General features: G+C 41.7%; 1 protein-coding gene across 4 annotated transcripts in view; it reads left to right on the top strand.

Annotated features, from left to right (window-relative positions):
- The window catches only part of LOC117456395 (carboxyl-terminal PDZ ligand of neuronal nitric oxide synthase protein), an 86,047-nt gene that overhangs the window by 24,850 nt on the left and 40,987 nt on the right, over window positions 1-20,210 (top strand). Inside the window, exon 1 of one of the 4 annotated variants that reach the window (XM_034096267.1) lies at window positions 17,565-17,662. The exons of the other annotated variants lie outside the window; for them this stretch is intronic. Coding sequence (XP_033952158.1) covers window positions 17,639-17,662 — 24 coding nt within the window. The 5' untranslated portion in view covers window positions 17,565-17,638. Of the gene's footprint in view, window positions 1-17,564; window positions 17,663-20,210 lie in introns of those variants that run through there. 4 annotated transcript variants of the gene reach the window in all.

Below are 20,210 nucleotides of genomic sequence, written 5' to 3'. Positions count from 1 at the left end.
AAAAAGTGAGTAATGTTCATCCTACATTTTGTAAACTAGATTAAGGAGTAAAGGCATCCATCTAATGAACATTTAGAAGTACATTTAAAAGGCTAAATCAACATTGAGTTTTATATCTTGTGAATCAAGTTTTTTTTATCCAAAGGTTTTTTTAACTTCTTTTGAAAGTTCCATTGTCTCATTTCTTAAGTCAGGTACGTGTGTGTGTGTGTGTGTGTGTGTGTGTGTGTGTGTGTGTGTGTGTGTGTGTGTGTGTGTGTGTGTGTGTGTGTGTGTGTGTGTGTGTGTGTGTGTGTGTGTGTGTGTGTGTGTGTGTGTGGGTGTGTGTGTGTGTGTGTGTGTGTGTGTGTGTGTGTGTGTGTGTGTGTGTGTGTGTGTGTGGTGTGTGTGTGTGTGTGTGTGTGTGTGTGTGTGTGTGTGTGTGTGGTGTGTGTGTGTGTGTGTGTGTGTGTGTGTGTGTGTGTGTGTGTGTGTGTGTGTGTGTGTGTGTGTGTGTGTGTGTGTGTGTGTGTGTGTGTGTGTGTGTGTGTGTGTGTGTGTGTGTGTGTGTGTGTGAAGTTGAATATTGACTGGCCTTCCTGACTTTATTTTTAAGAGAAGCACAACCATTTACCTGAGGGACCGAGTGCGGAGGAGAGTGATTAGAGAGTGGGGAATGAACTGATGGAACTGAGGAGAGAGACGAGAGTCCTCAAATGAAGAGGGGTTGTTGGCTGGCAGAGCCCAAGTCGTTTCATCTCCCTCGACTAATCGGTTTAGTCTCAGTGGATGTGAGGAAACATGAGCAGGGAGGCAGAGCAGCCTGATCCTCGCTGAGCAAACACTGCATCTGGGTTGACGGTGCTAGTTCAGTCAGGTCCACACACACACACACACACACACACACACACACACACACACACACACACACACCTGCCATTCCCACAGCGAACAAAGAGAAGAAGACACCATTTTGTATCCTGTGGATCTTTTCAGAGTTGTGTTTTGTTAAACCTGCTCCCATTATGTCTGATTGGTCCTACTGTGCTGGTTCATAATAATTACTTTCATTCAGTTTGACCGGTGGCTTAGAAAGCGCCCCAGTCGTGAGTTCACTTAGTATTTGCCCGTATGAATGTGTGTGTGAGCTCCAGTGCTTTCTAATAGACCCCTTGCATTGTAACGACCTCCACAACTGATTAACGAGGCTGAATGATAAAAGCTGCGTCCCACACGGAGAGATGTGGTGTAGTCGCTCACAGCTCACTGCTTTAGGCATGTCCTGGAATATCCTTGGGAAACAAGCAGGCCGATGTCTCCTCTACGGGAAAAAAGTGACGGACATTCTCGCCTCCTCACCCCTTCACTCTCCTCCTACCAGAATAGACTGTCTCGATTGAGCACATCTCTGCTATCTCCTCAGTGCTGACAGGAATAGATTTAGGCTGAGGGCAGGCTGCATGCCTCCCTTTGAATTTTGATCGGCTCTAATGGGATTTTAAACCTCCGTCGGGATGCAGCCTCCGTCCTCTCGCTGCCAAGAGTCTTGCTGGAAATGGCCTGGCTCCCTTTGGTCCCATTGGTTATCCGGACATCTCAAGTTAGAATATTTCTCTGTCGTGCAAGAAAAAAGCAAACCATATCGTTTTTAGGGTTCCTCTATTTCAGTATAGTGCTGTTGAGTCTGTATCAGGGGTTTTTAGAGAACTGTCATGACACAGAAGTCAGGAGCAGATCTTTGACTGCCAAGAGGAATGAAGTGAGAAAACAGGCACTCTGAACCCGTCGGAGCGCAACAGAATATTTATTTATTTTGAAATTTTACCTTTTTTGTGTACATTTTTCAAAAACTTTAGTGAACAAAAACAGCTCTGGGAAGCAAATACAGTTACATATTGGTACATTCTGGCATGCAAATATTGGCATAACATCTTTCCATTGTATACTTTGCTTGAGGATTTTGTCAACTAAAACCCCATGAGATGCTTTAAAAGCCAAATAATCAAGCAAGGCTAAGGCATGTGTGTTTAATATGAACCATCTTGTTTCTCTTCTCTGTGACCACCTGTCTCTCACTCCTACAGCACTGTGGCAGCAGTCAGCTCTATTTGCCTGCAGCCAAAATAAATAACTTCCACCAGAGGAACAGAGAAATATTTCACTTTCACCGTAGGCAATATTTCTAGGTATCAAACCGTCTTACTTTATATTCACTCGGGGAGACTGAATATGCTACATTTCAACAGCTGCTGCATATTTGAATATCTTTCTGTTATCGTGGACTCGTATTGACCATTATCGGTGCCAAACAATAAGGTGAACGATAATCCCACCTTATGTTTACTGGCAATCCCATTTTTGTTTAACAATGACACATCCTGCATGTCCCAGAAACCAGTGGGAGAAATGAGAGCACAGATTAACTCGTGGGGGGTAACAGATCTTAAGCAAAGTGAGGACGAATGGAAGGGCGTTGTTCTATGTGCACTCTCATGTGTGAAAGTGGGATATGCACTATTTAGGGGAGGCATGACACATATTTGGTCGGGGGGCATTGTTTTCACTTTGTATTCATGGAGCTTAATGGCAGATGTACAAGAGCATAGTCGCTGACCTATATGTGTACTGGATCAGGCGTGATTTTAGCTATGAAAGGGGTGCAGCTACTCTTTGTTTAACCGAACCCCCAGAGAAAGGGGGGGGGGGGGGGGCGTTCTTCTTTACAAATAATTAATTCACAATACATGATCAGTGTTTTAAAGTGAAGTGCTGCATGATCTGCTGTGTTAAGACCCGGTCACACCAGAAAGTGGCACAGCATATGTATGTGGACAATATTTCAGTATGATAATTAATAATCTTTTAAGGAAATTCATCGGGATTAAATCATATAAGAAAAGATTGTGGTATTCAATAAAGTTATCTAAAGTAATCATGACAAGCAAATTAAGTAACATTTCCCAAAATGTGTGATGTAATTTCTTTTTAGGAAATATAATTTGAAGATTGTTTTATTTAGGCAACTTTACTTTAATGGTGTATATATTAAAATATCCATTTATTTTCTCTATTAGAATTATAATCTTTGCACTGAAGTACCTTATTATAAGAGAACATACTTTTTTCTGACATTTCATAGACCAAACAACTAATCCATGAATCAAGAAAACAATCAACAGATGAATTGACAATAATAGCATGTTGTAAGTTGCAGTCCAAAATGCTCACTTGCAGCCTTTCCATTATAATCTCCAGACTTCTTCACAATTGTTTTTTTGAAATGCTGGTGTGACCCTGCCCCCTATTTTAACTTTACTTTAAACCTAATGCTGCACACTGTAAATTAGCTGACACCCGCACTCTACGGGAAACACCATTTTATTTTGCCAGCAGACAGTGGAGTCACAACAACATGACCTCAGTTAAATAATTTTCTCTTCCTGCTGAGGTGGAATATTTAATTTGACCTTTTTTTAAAAGTGCATTTCCTGAGTGCAAGCACTTAAGTTAATGTTTCATCGTGTATCTTTTTTGTTTGTTGCTGATCTCATAAGCTTTTTTCAAACTGTTGTGTGTATGTGTGTGTTGGATAAATACGCTGAAGGGACAGCAGGTCTTTGCTCGCATGGATGGACAGACAGGTGGTGAGTGGTCCCTGCCTCCATAACCAGCATAATGTTGCACACAGACAGACAGACAGACAGACAGACAGACAGCCACAGGCTTACATCATCTCCCCTCAGGCGCTGCTGTGTCTTTCAGTGCAACAATTAGTCAAGTCTTATACACTCGGATCTCCCCATGCTCACCCAAAACGAGACCCATGCTTAGGACAAGACATTTCTAAAGCCAGGAACTCCATCCTGCTGCACAGCCGGAAGGCACCATTTCTTCAAAGACATTCCCCGACCATCGCTCTCTTCAGCCTTAGCAATCTCAGGATCTTTGTATTGGATACATAAAGGTTGTTATTTCCAGACTTGACACAACACGGATGTTGGATAAAACCTTCCAAATCTAATGTTGGCATTGTCAAACCAGGTCAGCTGTGTTATTTGTTCTCTGTTTGGGACAATTGCAATATGTCAGCAAGTCAAAGCTTATAGTTGTGTAAAGGTCCCAAAAGAGCTCATCGCCAGAAACAGATTATATGAACAGTCATCTGTTACTGCCAGCTCACAGCCTGCTGTAGCTTATCTTGAGTACAAACACAACTTAAATCAACTTCCCTGGCTGAATCTACAGTGCAGGAATCTCATGAAATCTAGAGACCAACTACTAAAGCAGAGCTTGAAATCCAGACTATCCACTGATGGACAGAAATGCACTCGTAACAAGGGAACACAAACAATAAGGCAGGCCAAAGCAAACTTTTTCATCAACATAATTGAAGGTGCGAAAGGTAACAGTAAAAACGTTTGGCAAATCCTAAATAAACTATTAGGTAAACAAACCAAACGGGAAATAATGTATTAGAATAAAAAATGAATGATGCCCTGATAAAAGACCCTGCAGTGTTGGCCAGCTCTCTAAATGAGTATTTTATAAATAGTGCTCTGGACATTACAAAGCTCTTCCCGCCATCTGAGGTCTCACCCAGCCCGACTGTGGATACACACCCCGTTTCTGACCTGGAGGAAGTCACAGAGGCTGAGGTAAAACAATATAATCTTAGGGTTAAAAGGTTCTAAGGCTAGGGATGCAGATGATTTCGACACCAACTTTATAAAGACAAATATTGACGGTCTAATAAAACCAATTAGTATGCTAGTAAATCAATCTCTTAGCACGAGGCAAGTTCCATTGTCCTGGAAGGTGGCCACGGTGACACCGATCTTTAAATCTGGGGATAAGGCAATGATGTCCAATTACAGACCAATCAGCATCCTCCCCTGTGTCTCTAAAGGCGCGGACACACCAGGCCGATCATCGGCGTCGGTGGGCGCCAGGCCGACGATGAGCGTCAACATGCCCTACTCAGATTGGTGTGTCCCGCACCGTTGGGTCTTTTCAGCCGGGCCGACGCCTTTTCGGCCGAAAACCCAGTCGGCAGTCAGCAAAAATAAATCACTCTGATTAGCTGTTCAGCTAGCGAATCAGTGCAAGAGAAGCGAAACGGAAGTGAGGGACCCAAACAAACTATTAAGAAGGCAAATCTGAGATTTCATTTAACTCCAGCTCTCGACACAGGTTCGGGAAAGCCCCGTGAGCTTCTCGTTGTAGAGTGAAAATGGAATGCACACTGGAATGTTCTTCTTCTCTCGGTTATCACGCAGTCTGTCTTCCGGTTGTTGCCTCTTTTGAATGACGAATACACACTTCCGCCGCCTGCTGGTAAGGAGAGTTATCGCCACTCATGCATGCGCAGTTCGTACGTGCTTCTTGGCCGTCGGCTGAAGTCTTTGCGGTGTGTTCCAGTGCGACACATGGCCAAGACGCGGAGACGTGAGGTGACGCAACAGTTGGGGTCCATCTGTGTCAGTTCTTTGTTGTCAGATTGGTGTGTCCGGGCCTTAAGATCGCTGAGAAATGGGTGCCAAAACTAATCACCAAACATTTCGATAAAGGTTTCGCTCCACTCCACCCAATGCAGTTTGTTTTTCGTGTCTTTGTGGAAAAGGTTAAATGTATGTTGGACACGAGCCCACATGTAGGTACTGTCTTCCTTGATCTCAGGAAGGCATTTGACACTGTTGACCACCAAGTGTTCCTTACAAAGCTGACTTATTTAAATGTTTCGGCAGATTCAGTACAGTGGGTTAAATCTTACTTATCAAACAGACAACAGAGTGTTTTGGTCAACGGTACCAAATCGCTCTACCTTCACCCTGTTGGGGTTCCATTCTTGGACCATTACTGTTTTTTCTGTTCATTAATGACTTGCCTAATGTTTGAATGAAAGTTGAATGTGCAAAATGTATGCCGATGATGCGGTCATCTTTGTACATGGGGGAAAACACTGAAATGATCTCATCCTGTCTCTCAAATGCTTTGGACAAAGTTCAACACAAGCTGAACAACATTTGCTTACAGTTAAATGCAAAAAAAACACTGCATGATGTTCAGTAAACGACCAGTCAAAATTGAAGGATCCAATGTGTTTTTAAATGGAGCAGAAATATAACTAGTCCCCCACTTCAAGTATCTTGGAGTCATACTGGACTCGAACTTGACTTTTAAGAAGCATATTAAGAAAGTATCCAATACCATTAAATTCAACTTGCAACATTTTAAACAAATCATACCTTTCTTAACTGTGCTAATTAAATGCCGCAAAGTCATACCTCCACTGTATGATTCTATCCCACATTGAATACTGTTTGACAAGCTGGTCGTTTGCTTGTGCCACAAACCTGAAACCCATAGAACAGCTGGAGAAGAGTTTTACAGGACAATTTAAAGAATGTTTGAGCAACAAACAGACGTGCAATCACCGCTAAATGCACTTTTATACAGGGGTGTCTCCTCTTGCACTTTATGTAGCACTCTTATCTTATCTTGCCCTTTATATACCATAGCTGCTATATTGGACTGCCATGTGGTAAATGCTTGTATGCTGCTCATGCTCTTTCTGCTTGTCATGTATTTATTTTTGCTATGTATATAAATGTCATGTTCTTGTATGTGAGGGGACTGCGGATGGAAATTAGCTTAAAGCTAAAATCCGGCTCATTTACGCATTGTTTTTGTTTTAAAGTGTTCATAGATGTGCACTGTCCCGGTTCAAATAAATGATTAAAGTAAAAGACTGTCTGGTACTGTGTGTGTGTGTGTGTGTGTGTGTGTGTGTGTGTGTGTGTGTGTGTGTGTGTGTGTGTGTGTGTGTGTGTGTGTGTGTGTGGTGTGTGTGTGTGTGTGTGTGTGTGTGTGTGTGTGTGTGTGTGTGTGTGTGTGTGTGTGTGTGTGTGTGTGTGTGTGTGTGTGTGTGTGTGTGTGTGTGTGTGTGTGTGTGTGTGTGTGTGTGTGTGTGTGTGTGTGTGTGTGTGTGTGTGTGTGTGTGTGTGTGTGTGTGTGTGTGTGTGTGTGTGTGTGTGTGTGTGTGTGTGTGTGTGTGTGTGTGTGTGTGTGTGTGTGTGTGTGTGTGTGTGTGTGTGTGTGTGTGTGGGGTAGGGCTGCATGATTTTGGGAAAAAATCTAATTGCTATTTTTCTGACAAATATTGCGATTTCGATTCGAATTGCGATATTTGTTTTTAAGCGACCCAATGGAAGTTTATTGTAAAATGCGGCCATAACTCCGGCTAGGAAGGTCGTATCAACATACTCCTGTCTCTAGCACCCCCGCAGCCCGAGCTACGAGTGAAAGAACTAAACTTACATGAAACTTCCGTTGGGTTGCTTAAAAGAGCTGCAACAAGAGGAGACTGCGTTGTTCCATGAAGGAAGAGTTCATTCAGCCAATCTTCTTTTTCTTTTAAAGCTGCACAACAGTGGAACTCAATCCCAGTAAAGATTAGAGAACAAAACACCTGCAGTTTATTTAAATCTAACTTAAAAACATGGTTAGTGGAAAGTCAGCTCTGTCAACACTGACACAATCTGTACTTGACAACGCTCTGTTTATATGCCTTGACCTGTATCTGTCTGCTTTGTGAATATGTATTTTAGTTTAGTTTTTATGTATATGCTTGTATTTTAGTTTAGTTATGTTTATATATATGCTTTTATCATAATATAAGTATCTCTGTTGAATGTTGTTTTACTGATTGTATTTACCTGTTATTTGAAGTGAATTTTTGTTTTTAGGATGACTTTTAACATCTGTCCAGGAACTACAGATGAAAAATAGCCTGTTGGCTAACTCTGGCGCATTTACAGAAATGTCAATTAATGTGCACTGTCCCTGTCAAATAAATATATTAAAAAAATAAAATAAAATAAAAGTCAAGCTTCAGTTAAAGATTCACCCTTTTAGATGTAGAACATGTGATGGAGCATTACTAACCTGACTCAGATGGTTTGTTTCACCAAACTATCTATAGGAAAGCTCCATTGGAAGCCATTTGGAAAGGGCAGGTACTTTCAAAAATACTTGGCAGGTGATTGGATCAATCTGTCTATCACCTTCTATCATGGGCCACTTCTGATTGATTAACAATGGCTGGTACATGTGGAGCACAGCACTTCTGATTGGTGTGGATGACAGACACACAAGAAGAAGAAAAAAAATTGTAAAAAAAGTTTAAAAAAATCGCAGGCTTTGCGATTTGATAATCGTATCGTCTCGAATCGCGATTTCGATTTAAAATCGATTAATCGTTCAGCCCTAGTGTGTGGTACTGTGTGTGTGGGGTACTGTGTGTGTGGGGTACTGTGTGTGTTCCTTCACCTTTACATCTGCAGTTATGTGAGTGCAATTGCATTGGAGTGTTCATATGTCCTTGGGTTTGCACAGAGTAATGGATTATGAACTGTAAAGGCAGAAAAGGTGTGTATTACAAATGGTGGGCAAACAAGTAGGAACATTTACCAATTCGATGCTAAGCAGAATCATCTTCCCTACACATTTAATTTGGATATTTCTGTTAGGTCTGCAGTGTATTTGTTTGTAACGGCATCTGTCGAGAAAGAAAGGTTGGTCGGGTTGGTCCATCCACCGCATTACTCCAGACTGCAATATCTCAGCAGCGAGCCACGCCAGCAGCGAGCCACGCCAGCAACGCTCCGCGTCGCTTCCCACAATGCAGTTCGGCGAAAAGTGACGTCACCCCATTCAAAGTGAATGGTGAAGCGTCAACGCACGCCGCTGTGTGGACGGGCCGTAAAGCTGATTGGCAAAAGCTGGTATGCTAGCATGCTAACCAACTAAGCGAGTAAACATACACACATTAGCTGAATCTGCTCCAAACCTACAGAGGTCAGTGCTTGACATGCTACTATTAGGGATGCCAGCGATTATTCGAATATTCGCTACAGTCTCCATAATCGAATATTATTTTTTTTTCTGACTTAGTTTCAACCAAAATATATATATATGCTAATAATAGTATTAATAATTGTAAATGGTCATTGGTCACACCACCAGTTTGTTTTACTGTAAACTTGGAGGAAGCCTGCGTGCAGAGCAGACTGCTGCTGCAGCACGCTACACACCGACCCCGCCCCCACCCCCCCTCTCCCTCACACGTGCGACTAAAGATGAACAAAGCGGCAGCCGGCAGGTAAAAAGAGTTCCTCCTCGTGGAACTACTTCAAACTTACAAGTCCAAAGGAAGTTAAATGCAAGCTCTGCGAAAAGACGTTGGTCTATCACAGCTCAACCTCAACAATGCGTTTGAGTGCGAAGCACGCCAAAGAGGTTACAGAGAAAGACGCAGTACAGCCGGCCATTACCAACTTCACTTCAAGGCCACGTCGTTGTGATGACATGCTTGTTTGTTGTTTGTACTGTTAAACATGTTCCAGTAAAGAAAACAACGGAATTCCTTTTTTCTTTTTTTTTCGCGGGGGGGGGGGTCGAATAATCGATTATTATTCGCCAGGGCTGCCGAATAATCGATTTTGATCATGGTCAGTTTCTGGCAACCCTAGCTACTATAAGAACCATAACTGTTTGTCTCTTTTCTTTTTGTTTTTCCTTTCTAGTGACTGTGTCTGTATTAAGACAAGGTAATTCTCCGGTCTGTACATTTACAAATTTGACTCGGTCACCGAGATTGTCCCAACAGATTTGAATTGGAGTAGAATTTGATGTTGGTTTTCCTCAGCTCGTCTTTTGATCAATGGTACTCTTGAGCATGTCTTCCCTCTCGCTATTATCCTGCAAATCTGAACAAACCACACATTTCAGGCTGCTCCTTAGGTGTCCCTGGCAACCAGCTCTGCCACAAAAACAAACTTCTATATGGGCGTCATGTTCTGGCGAGAATTGATATATCTTAGATCAGCGCCCTCATATTACATCTTTCTAGAATAATGACCTGGAATAGACTTTACATGGATCTGAATCCTACAGTAGATGCACATTTGCATCCAGCATCTTCAGTTACAGTACATTATTCGTTTAGCTTAGACTTCCAAAACAACTTGGCCTAAGTGTAAGAAACCACAAAGATTCAAACTCGGAACTGCAAAAAAAGTGCAGATATATTTGCTGTCCTGATATCAATCAATTGTAATATGTAAGTGCACAGGTATGACATAATGGTAGCTTATTACAAATACTAGGGATGGTAATACATCTACTAACAAAAATAATTAAATCTAAATGATTCCCAGGAAAGAAATGGAAAAGAGATGGCATTTTTAACTACTGTACACTACATAATGGAGACTCTGCTTTCTCACTTGTATCTTGCTTGTTCCGTACAAAACCCATTGTGTACCAATGACACATTGGGTTTTTGTGAGACGACTGTATGTGCTGGGCTTTTTCTTGGCTAGGCAAACAAAAAAGTTGTATCTGATTTGCCACTGATTTTCCATTGCGTTTTTCTAGTCATGATTTTTTGCTGGGTTTATCAAAATTATAGATTTGATGCAAAAAAGACTATCATATTTATTTATCTATGACTGAATTGTACTTTTCACCATTGCTTCAAAGTAAGCTGTTTCTAAAAGTGAAGTTTTAGGTGTAAATACTAGAGCCGGGACTCGATTAAAAAAATTAATCTAATTAATTAGAGGCTTTGTAATTAATTAATCGCATTTTTAATCAAATATACATATTTGACCTGAGAACAGTGAGAAGCAATTTTCACATGGATGTTACTCCAAGTGGTCGACAGTCGAGTGCAGTCCAGTGAGCCAGGGAGCTGGTTATTTCCTCAGACGTGGACTTACTTATCCTGGCCCTGAACCCAGTCATCTGGTTGAGTGTGGGTTGGGTCAGGGTGTGGTTCCTTGCACTCGGGCTAACGTCCACGCTAGCTGCTACATGCTTTGCATTTAGGTGATACTTTAGGCTTGATGTGCTGCGGTGATATGCACATTCGTTTTTGCATAATTTGCACACAACCGTGCTCTTGTCGACGCTTCCATCCGTCCGTTTTTTAAAACAAAATGTCCCATCCACGGGGCCGACCAAAGCGGTCTCATCAGCTTGTTCGTTCATGTTTGACTATTGTTCACCGTGGTTTGTTGTTGTTTGAAGTCCCATGCTGAAGTCATGAATGTTAGTTGGTGCTCCAGTATAATCGGTACGCCTGAAACTCATCCAGTGAGAAACGTTCCGCTGTGCAAAAATAAGTGCGATTAAAATGCGTTAATTTTTGTGTAATGAATTAATCTTAATTAACGCGTTAAAGTCCCAGCCCTAGTAAATACATTAACCTTTTATACATTGGGTGCGCTCCACATCTACTATTTGCCACTCAGTCTTTCTGTTGTCACTAAAACCTTCATTCTATCTGTTGAGTTTGATGGATGTGTTTGATGTGTGGTTCCTGGATGCTCTCGTCAGTGGGATTGTGTTTTTGACTTCAGTCCGTTGGGACACACAATGGTTGCTGCCTGTTATCCTCTAATTGGATACATGATGTGAGCAAACGGACTCTAAACTGCTCCATCCACACAGGATAACGTATGCTCTGCAGTCCAGATGACGGGGCTAATCTGACTGTCACTCAGATGAACAGAACCTTGCTCTCACAGAGGACCATGTCCCTGTCTGTCAAACTGTCCACTTACTAATGTCTGAAACTGAGGCAGCATAGTTTCTTCAATCAAAGCTGCATTTCCAGGTTTTTTTATTGAATAGAAAAGGAATAACGATACGATTTGATACTTTATTGTCAGATAGTCTGACATTGTTCTTGCATCACAGCAGCTCTATTTGAAAGATTAACAAAGACAAATATTAAGACGGGATACAAGGGAACAGACATTTAGCATAACATCACGATCACTGAAGAGTAACATGACCTTCTATCGTTCTTTAGACCTTGGATTTAATTATGTATTTAATTTTCGGATTGACTGGTGCACAAAAGAATGCTTCAGTCTTACTTTATTGGACCTTGATGGTAACGATTCATATCCACTGTCAGGACAAGGTTGGGGTCAGACGATGTTGCCTCAATATGTTGTTATGGTAGGCTGGTTTATCGAGTCTTTCAAAAGGTTGACCGACAATCTTTGACAAGATTTTCAACTGGTGCAGCAGTTTGGACTTTAAATACTTAACTTTATATTATTTATATAACGCACCACTCAGCATTTTCTTAGAAGCTGTTTTGCTGAATTCATTATTATCTTCACTTGCATCAACCCGTCAGGGCAGAGAAGCTGAATATATAACGAGGGAGGAGACAACCCATACGACGTCTAATCATATGCACTGGAGGCATTAGCATATTTTTGGAGAGAATCTCAATTGCCCAAACTCTGTACTTTCTTCATCTTTCTTCTTTGCTTCCTTTGAATATTTTGATCCCAATTGGATTTCATTATAATCTTGTACTTGTCTGGTTCTGTGTGTTTTGGGTTATAATAAAGCCTGCGCTCCTCTGATCTCTTTCTGTCAGGTTGTCTCTGTCTTCCCGTGCCACCCCCTACGATACATCAAATAGTAGTGTGTCGTGACTTCCCAACATTACCCTGGCTCCATTATCCCAGCTGAGCTGACCTTCTCGAACAACATTTTGCCACAGTTACAAAGGATATGAAACAAAGAGATCTCTGTCACCAAACGTCTGTCACTTTTGGACTATATGACACCAGCTTAATATCTCTGAAGGGTCTACGGCTTCTACAGTCTTGTTTTTGAGTAATAACATCACGAAGATCGTACAGTCATCATCATTGTTATCCTGATTACTGCTCATCTCTCAAGTCCTTTGATTCTGCACAAAAGGAATGCAGTGCTTTTGATCTATTTGATTGCCTTTGATTCACTGCAATGCATTACTGTTGGAAAGTCGTCGCAGAGCCTCAGCAATAGTGATTTTAATTGGTGGCCTTCTAACTAGGGCTGGGCGAGATGAAGAAAATCATGTATCACAATATTTTTGACTAAATACCACTATCGATATTGTGACAATATTTAATATTTGATTGTTATTTCTTTAAAAAATATAATACACAATTATAATTTAGATAAGTAATATTGATTTAATGAGTAAATGCAATTCCTCGAATGGTGCAGTAATGAGTCCTTAAACCCTGAAAATACTTTTATCACTTCTGATTCCCTCATCTTGTTGTTGAGGTGTTGGTGATTAGAAGCCTGAAATAACATCTCTAGTTAACCCAAGTTTACGAGATTTTCATGTTTTGTTGTATCAGATACAATTCTGTGATTGTCCGAAGCTACAATAGTCTGTTAATTCAGAAAAATACCACTTCACTGTAATGTAGCCGTTAAAACCAGGAAAATACAACAATTCCCATTTTAAGAAGATCCCAAAAGACAATATCTAGTCTCATATCAGAATATTTAGATTATGTCAATATATTGCCCTGCTTTACCACCTACTTGGCTTGTTTTTTTGTTGTTGACATTTTGTGAGTTTTACCATTATTTATCTGACTTTGGTCCATGGAGTAGAGCTGCACGATATATCGTGTCGTGACGATAATCGCGATATGCGCATCGCAGGACGTGCAATAATAAGTAGGCAAATTAACTCAAACACGTCATGTTACAATTATTTTGCTGCTTGCTAGAAAAGGAAAACTAGCGCGGCTCTCATGTCAGGGGTACTTGAGTGAGTGACAGGCAGGCTCTGCATGCACAGCAAACCACAATCAAATCTCCATAGCAAACGGACCCGGTGATTAAAGATAGAAACGCTGAATAAAGTAGTTTCATGTGTTTCTCCAGGGCGGTTCGGCGCTGCTAACGGAGCTAGCTCAGCTTGTTGCTCTGATAACTTAAGATCCAGACCTCCGTGACTAAAATCCTTCATCCGGTTAAAAATACCAATTGTATAGCATTTACATGAAAGGATGGTTTGCAGACAAAAAAAACGGTATTTTCTTCAAGTCCTGTATTTTTTCATATCGTAATATATATCGCAGTGGGCAAAAAAATCACCATGTCAGTTTTTCCAATATCGTGCAGCCCTACCATGGAGGGATGCACATTTGGATATGGGACAAAAAGACAGACAGCTGTCAGGAGAGGGGAGCTGACAGTCATCAATCAGAGCCATGTGCTGGCACACTTTACCCAACCTTCTGTTGTCATGCCTACATGGATACTGGAAGAGCTGTCTCTGTCCTCTCAGACACAGATTTAAGCTACTCAGTCATCATTGAGCTTTATGAAAGCTCTCTCACACTCCTAAAGCCTCTTCTAAGGGGCTTTTTGGGGCCAGGTTTGCATGTAAGGCACAGATGGCGCCCCTGAGTGACACCCCGTGTTTACCCCCTGAAAAAAGGGTTAACGTGTGGTTAATCAGGCGGGTGCATTTGGCCTCAAACCTGTCATTGTTTTAGTAAACCGTTCGCCACCTACTTACTCCTTCTCCCTGGTTTCCTTTCATCGCCTACCTCTTTCACACCAGCTGGAGTCTGTCATGTCCTGTGTTCACATTTGTGCTTTCCCCTGGTGATGGCAGACATATAAGTTACGTTAAAAATCCATTATATATCCTTTTTATATGTCAATATACACTAAAGTCACTCGTTAACGTTGATCTCTTTATTTGAGCACTGAAAGAATAAACTGGTTATCCTTAAAAAATCCTCCTTATTTAAGCCTTTTGGAAAATAATATAACCTTAAGGGTATTGTAGCTGCAGCTTAAAATGATATCCCTTATTAATGGATTCATATTTCTCAAGGTGATGGTTTCAAATGTCTTGTTTTGTGCGACAAACATTCCGAAACCTCAATATATTGGGTTTTATAATGACATAAAACGCAGACATTTTTTGAATTTCTAATTGGAGGAACAGCAACCAGAGCATGTTTTAAGTTTTCCCTCTTAAAAATGAACAAAACAATTTTTAGAAAGAACTTCGGCTTGACTGGCAAATTAACTGGCAATGATATATCATAACATAAACATGCTGTTTCTTTTCAAGACCCTAGAAGCTCCTGCCCTAACTAGAGGTCATTACTGTGTTTACAGTATATGGGGGAAGATGGTTGACGGATACCCCCCTGCACTGGCTCCTGGGGGGGGGATTTAAGAGCCTGCGATCTGACAGCGTTGGTCTGTAATCCTATTACTCTGACTGCTGCTCTAACAGACTCCTGAATGGACAGAGCATTGCTCAGCATCTCTCTAACACCAAGGTCCCTAGGTTCACCTACAGCTGAAAGATGCCCTGTTGCCCCAGAGCTTTTCCTTATTCCTCAGCCTCCCAGCGAGGCCACTTTTATAAAAACGGATGGTTTTCAGTTTTAATTGATCTCTTAAAAAAGTCTTCCCACATCAGTACACACTAACTGAGACAAAAAGACTTCTTCTTTAGTAGATTAATGTTGAATGAAACCCAGGCCGTCTCACATGTTGGGCCAATGAAGCACTTTACTGAAATGAAACTACATACAAGCATTATAAAAAGCAGTGGCATACCTCACTTAGCAGGTGTTTTATTATGGGATTATTAGGAGATTTTTTAAACAAGATGGTGCCTTGTTTCAAAATGCATTAAATACTCAGCTTTGAATTATAATTTATGTCCTGGTTTGTTTTTTCCTGCATTAAAAAACCTTAAAAATACATTGATTCCTTTTCGCACTCTGAAAAGTCAAAGTCTAAGAATACACAAATATGAATTGTCCTTCATCTCTGACAAATACTTCTAAGTGTAAATGCACCAGTTTCAGCTCTGGACCATGATTGGCTTTCAATGTTATTGGGATGTCACAAAAGATGGTCGTAGGTGCACGCCTTAAACTCATATTAAAAATAACAGGAAGTGGTCCTCTTCATCAGAACGGTGTCAAAGTCTGCACCTGATAAGCCTTTCTGCAAAGTGAAGGTCAAACATCCAATCGAAGTAACACAAGTCCTCTTAAAAAGATCTAAAGATATCAGTCACTTTATTTCTATAGATTTCTATAGATGTCATGTGTGTGCTCTGCTTTGGGATATAAGTTGGGATAAGTTGCCTCACATTTTCATTTCAGTGGAGTCACTTAAGGACACAGATTTGCATTTAAAGGAGACGCTACCCATTCACTGGATGTAATAACTTGGAAGAGGTTTAAGATGAGGGTTTTTATATCAGACTGTCTGCGGCAGGGTGGGATTTTCACGGCGGCCATGACGGCCATGGCCGTCGTAGCCCCTCGGTCTGGCCGTTATGCCCCACAAATAATTGTACGTCCTACGGCCACCGTGGCCTTTGGGCCCTCGCACTGTTAAAAGTTGCTTTAAAAGCATCTGAACAGGTTTCTGAACTGCATTATGCTGCGTTCACAACGGACGCGATGCGAATACTAGCATTGCTCCAACCGCTGGAGTTTCACCGCGGCTGTCAGCTGTGTTTACTCCTGTCATTCAAACAGGACGCGCTGGAGAGGGGGCGGGGCTTATATCCATGTAAATACTGTGGTGGAAACCAACTACGACCAAATTAACCTATGTTATCGTGATTTCATTGTAATACACGTTTCAAAATGATGCCGAAGTAACTAAATCCTGATAATGGTTAGTAAAAACCATGCTTTAATGCTTTAACAAGTGTGCAGACAAGACGGCAGGCGAAACCTTTTAAAATGCGTGTTTTGTGAATGGAGATGGGATCGATCAGGCTAAACTAACGTTGTAGCTGCTCCGTCCACACTCACAACAACGTCCTAAACTTTTGTCCAGTTTCTGAACAGATATGAGGAGCTGTGAGGAGTTGATTAAAGAGACACACACACACACACACACACTTTTGCATTGTATTTTTGCAAGTATTGCTTGTTCATACAGTTGGATGTTGGAGCTTCACTGTGCACTGCTGAATGATGTATGTGCAGAGTTGGACCCTTGAAGGCTGTTTCTTCTGCTCTGAAATGGAATATATTTGTTACATATTAATAGAATTTTTGATTTTTAGATTTCATTTAGGATTTTTCTCCAAAACTCAAATTATGTTTTTTTCCAATGACATAAAACACAGAAGAATTGCTCATTTTCAATTTGGAGGAACTGCAACCAGCGCATGCTTTTCTTCGTAAGATTCAGTTAATTAGTTAAAAATGTGTACAATTGTGTAGGTTATCAAATACTGTTAATAACCGACTAAGGAAATCTTATGAGCGCACATGTGGATGTGTGGATGTAAGTAGTGTGTATCCATGTGCACCTTCTCATTGTGTGTGTGTGTGTGTGTGTGTGTGTGTGTGTGTGTGTGTGTGTGTGTGTGTGTGTGTGTGTGTGTGTGTGTGTGTGTGTGTGTGTGTGTGTGTGTGTGTGTGTGTGTGTGTGTGTGTGTGTGTGTGTGTGTGTGGTGTGTGTGTGTGTGGTGTGTGTGTGTGTGTGTGTGTGTGTGTGTGTGTGTGTGTGTGTGTGTGTGTGTGTGTGTGTGTGTGTGTGTGTGTGTGGCATGCTCAGGTGGTTCCTTTGTATTTCCTCCACGTCCCATGTGACTAACCCTGAGTATCCGCCGTCAGCTCCCTGGGACTGGCTGTCCTTTCACTGCCTGTCAGAAAGTAACTCAGGCGTGGGTCCATTGCAAGGGCGCAGCGCTGGATCAGTGCCTGTCCGGGCCTGCACGAGGCTGCGCTGCTTCCTCTGACAAGCTTTAAGTGTACTTGATCCCCATAGCTCTAGCATGCTTCATCAGGAGAGGCCACTAGTAAGTGTGATTATTATATTGAATGTGATTTAATGTGTATGGGATATGTGTGATCCTAATTGGTGTATTGTTGTTGTCCTTTTTCTTCTAAGGTTAACAGCCTATTTAGATTTGATTAAATCATCAAAACTAGGAGTTGTTTCCGTCCATCTTGATTCCACCCATACTGTCGGGAGATAGACGGTACAATATCTATGTTGGGGAGTAAATCATGATACCATGTGCATGCATGAAATAACATTGTAACCACCCCCTCATGTTATTGTTCTACACAAAAGTCCTGCAGCATGTTTTGCTATTTTAATCCGTGATGGCTTTTCGTCCTCCTGACCTAGCCGCTTTCATCTGGAGGGAAACAATGATGACCAATTAAGAGTACCACATAGTCTGTTGTCTGAGTTCAGGGGCTTTGCTTTCTTCCCTGCCTCCAACCAGACGTCTTAACACAGACCACAGGACTGATCAATTCTTTCTGTCAGCCTCTATAAACACACTTGCAGTGCTAGTAATGAAAGTCGTTTATCAACACAAGACACCGCTGTAGCTCCCAGATGGAGCGGGGCAGTCGGTGCCAGCTGTGGTCGCTTATCTGTCTTCCAGGATAGTATCACTACAACTAAGAATAAATATGCCTAGAAAAGAGGACCTTGAGTTAAAACTGTCCCAACCTCTTCTTAAAGTTATACTATGCCTGTTGGAGTTATGTATTGCTCTATATAATTGAATTGTTCAACATTTACTTTCTCGATGTTATTGTTTATCTTTAATGTATATTTATTTATTCTTTGTTGTTTGAAGGCCGTTTGGGGCACCTGGTGATCATGTATGTATCATGAGACATTAGTTGGGTTAAGAGCACCATAGGCATATGGTTTGTTACCATGGTGATTCAAGTGAAAGCTGTAGGAAAGGCTGCCAGGCAAGAATATATAGGAAACGTGTTTAGTGTGCCTTTTTGATATCGGACCATGGAAATAAATGTACGAAAAGGATTCTCTTGCCTGGACTTAACCTCTGCGTAAGATTCGCTGACCTGTGCTTCTGCTGCACTTTTATTTTGAGTTATTGTTCCGTTTTATTCCTTTATGAATTTGGCCGCCACAATGCGGTATATTGCAGTCTTGCGTGTCACCCTGCTGTGTTGGTGCAGTCCCCGTTAAGAAGCCCTTTAAGCTGTCTGGTTCCTGTTAGCACCGTCTCCCCCACAGGACCAGACTGCTGCTCACTCCCTGGAGGCTGCCAACAGACCCAATCCTTAATAGGTGCACTCAGACGGGAACCACTCACGTAGGCACAGACGGGCACAGCAAGCATCCACATGCAAGCGGTTCTTAAAAATGTGGTCGGCCTATCTAGCTCCTGTATCTTTATTCTTTCTTTCACATAACACTCCCAGCGTGCACAAACCAAAACTCCCGTCTGTGTCTGGTCGAAGCCAAGGTCTCCGTCTGTGGCGACTCTCGAGGTAACTAGTGATGAGGTGTGCCAGTTCATGTCATGGGAGTCACTCTGTCCTCCCCGTTTAGCTACAGGGCAGAGGCCTGTCTGAACATACCCCTCACAGTGAGAGACTAGTTGAGCAGTAATTTAAGTCTTTGTTTTTACTAATGTGTAAGAAGCAGAGCAGCTTGGTCGCCACGGTTTCCCTGACATGCTTTAAGAGTATAGATTCCTAGCAGCTGATTCATCCTGCAGCACGTTTACTATTTTAATCTGTGATGGCTTTTTATCCTGACGCTTTTATTTTGAAGGAAATAAAGACGATCAATTAAGAGTGCCACTCGTGGTGTCTGAAAATAGCCCTCACAGAAACTAGTTGAGCAGCAGTGATTACAATCTTTGTGTTTACTAATTGGACAGTGTAAGAAGAAGAGCTTCTTGATTGCCCAAAAAATTAGCAGTTGGAGTTTTACATAATACGTTTGGTTTTTTTGCGTGAAATTGCTTCCCTCCACTTTGATTTCAGAGAAGCCTTCTTCCTTGTCAGGATGCTGGGCAGCTGTTGTGATCTCAGCTCCCAACAGTCATCTCTTTGTTTCGCAAATTGGGGGAAAAAGCAGTGAAATTCCTTGGAACTCCCCAAATCCTGGGAATTGTAATGAAGGGTTGCTAGGTTGCGATCTATGGGGCCTATTGTGTCCTCCTGTATGGATTCAATGGTACTACAGGGAGCATCAATGACCCACAATGCACCCCGCATTCCTCTGCTTTTCAGAATCGAGGAAGAGGAGTGGGGGGGGTTGCCCATCATTTAAATCCTACTCAATGATTCACTAAAAAAATATCCGTAAACAGCAAGAAGAAAAACTAATGTTCTTTTTTCAACTTTTCCATTTTATGAGTTTTTTTAAGCGAGACCTCTAAAAATGAACCAAATAACGTTAACGAAAGGAAACTGTGACCAGAGGTTGCTGACATGTTCCCTTTTGGAGCCAGGGGTACAGTATCCCCAGCGACTTCCACATAATCATTTGGAGCCCTTTTCCTACAAGGACATGTACACGTGTAGTTCACTAAAATCCCTCATGTCCTCTGTGGCGTCCTCTAA

This window comes from Pseudochaenichthys georgianus, chromosome 12 (genome assembly GCF_902827115.2).
Source record: "Pseudochaenichthys georgianus chromosome 12, fPseGeo1.2, whole genome shotgun sequence".
In the NCBI taxonomy this organism is placed as follows: domain Eukaryota; kingdom Metazoa; phylum Chordata; class Actinopteri; order Perciformes; family Channichthyidae; genus Pseudochaenichthys; species Pseudochaenichthys georgianus.
This window is presented reverse-complemented; position numbering and strand designations above follow the sequence as displayed.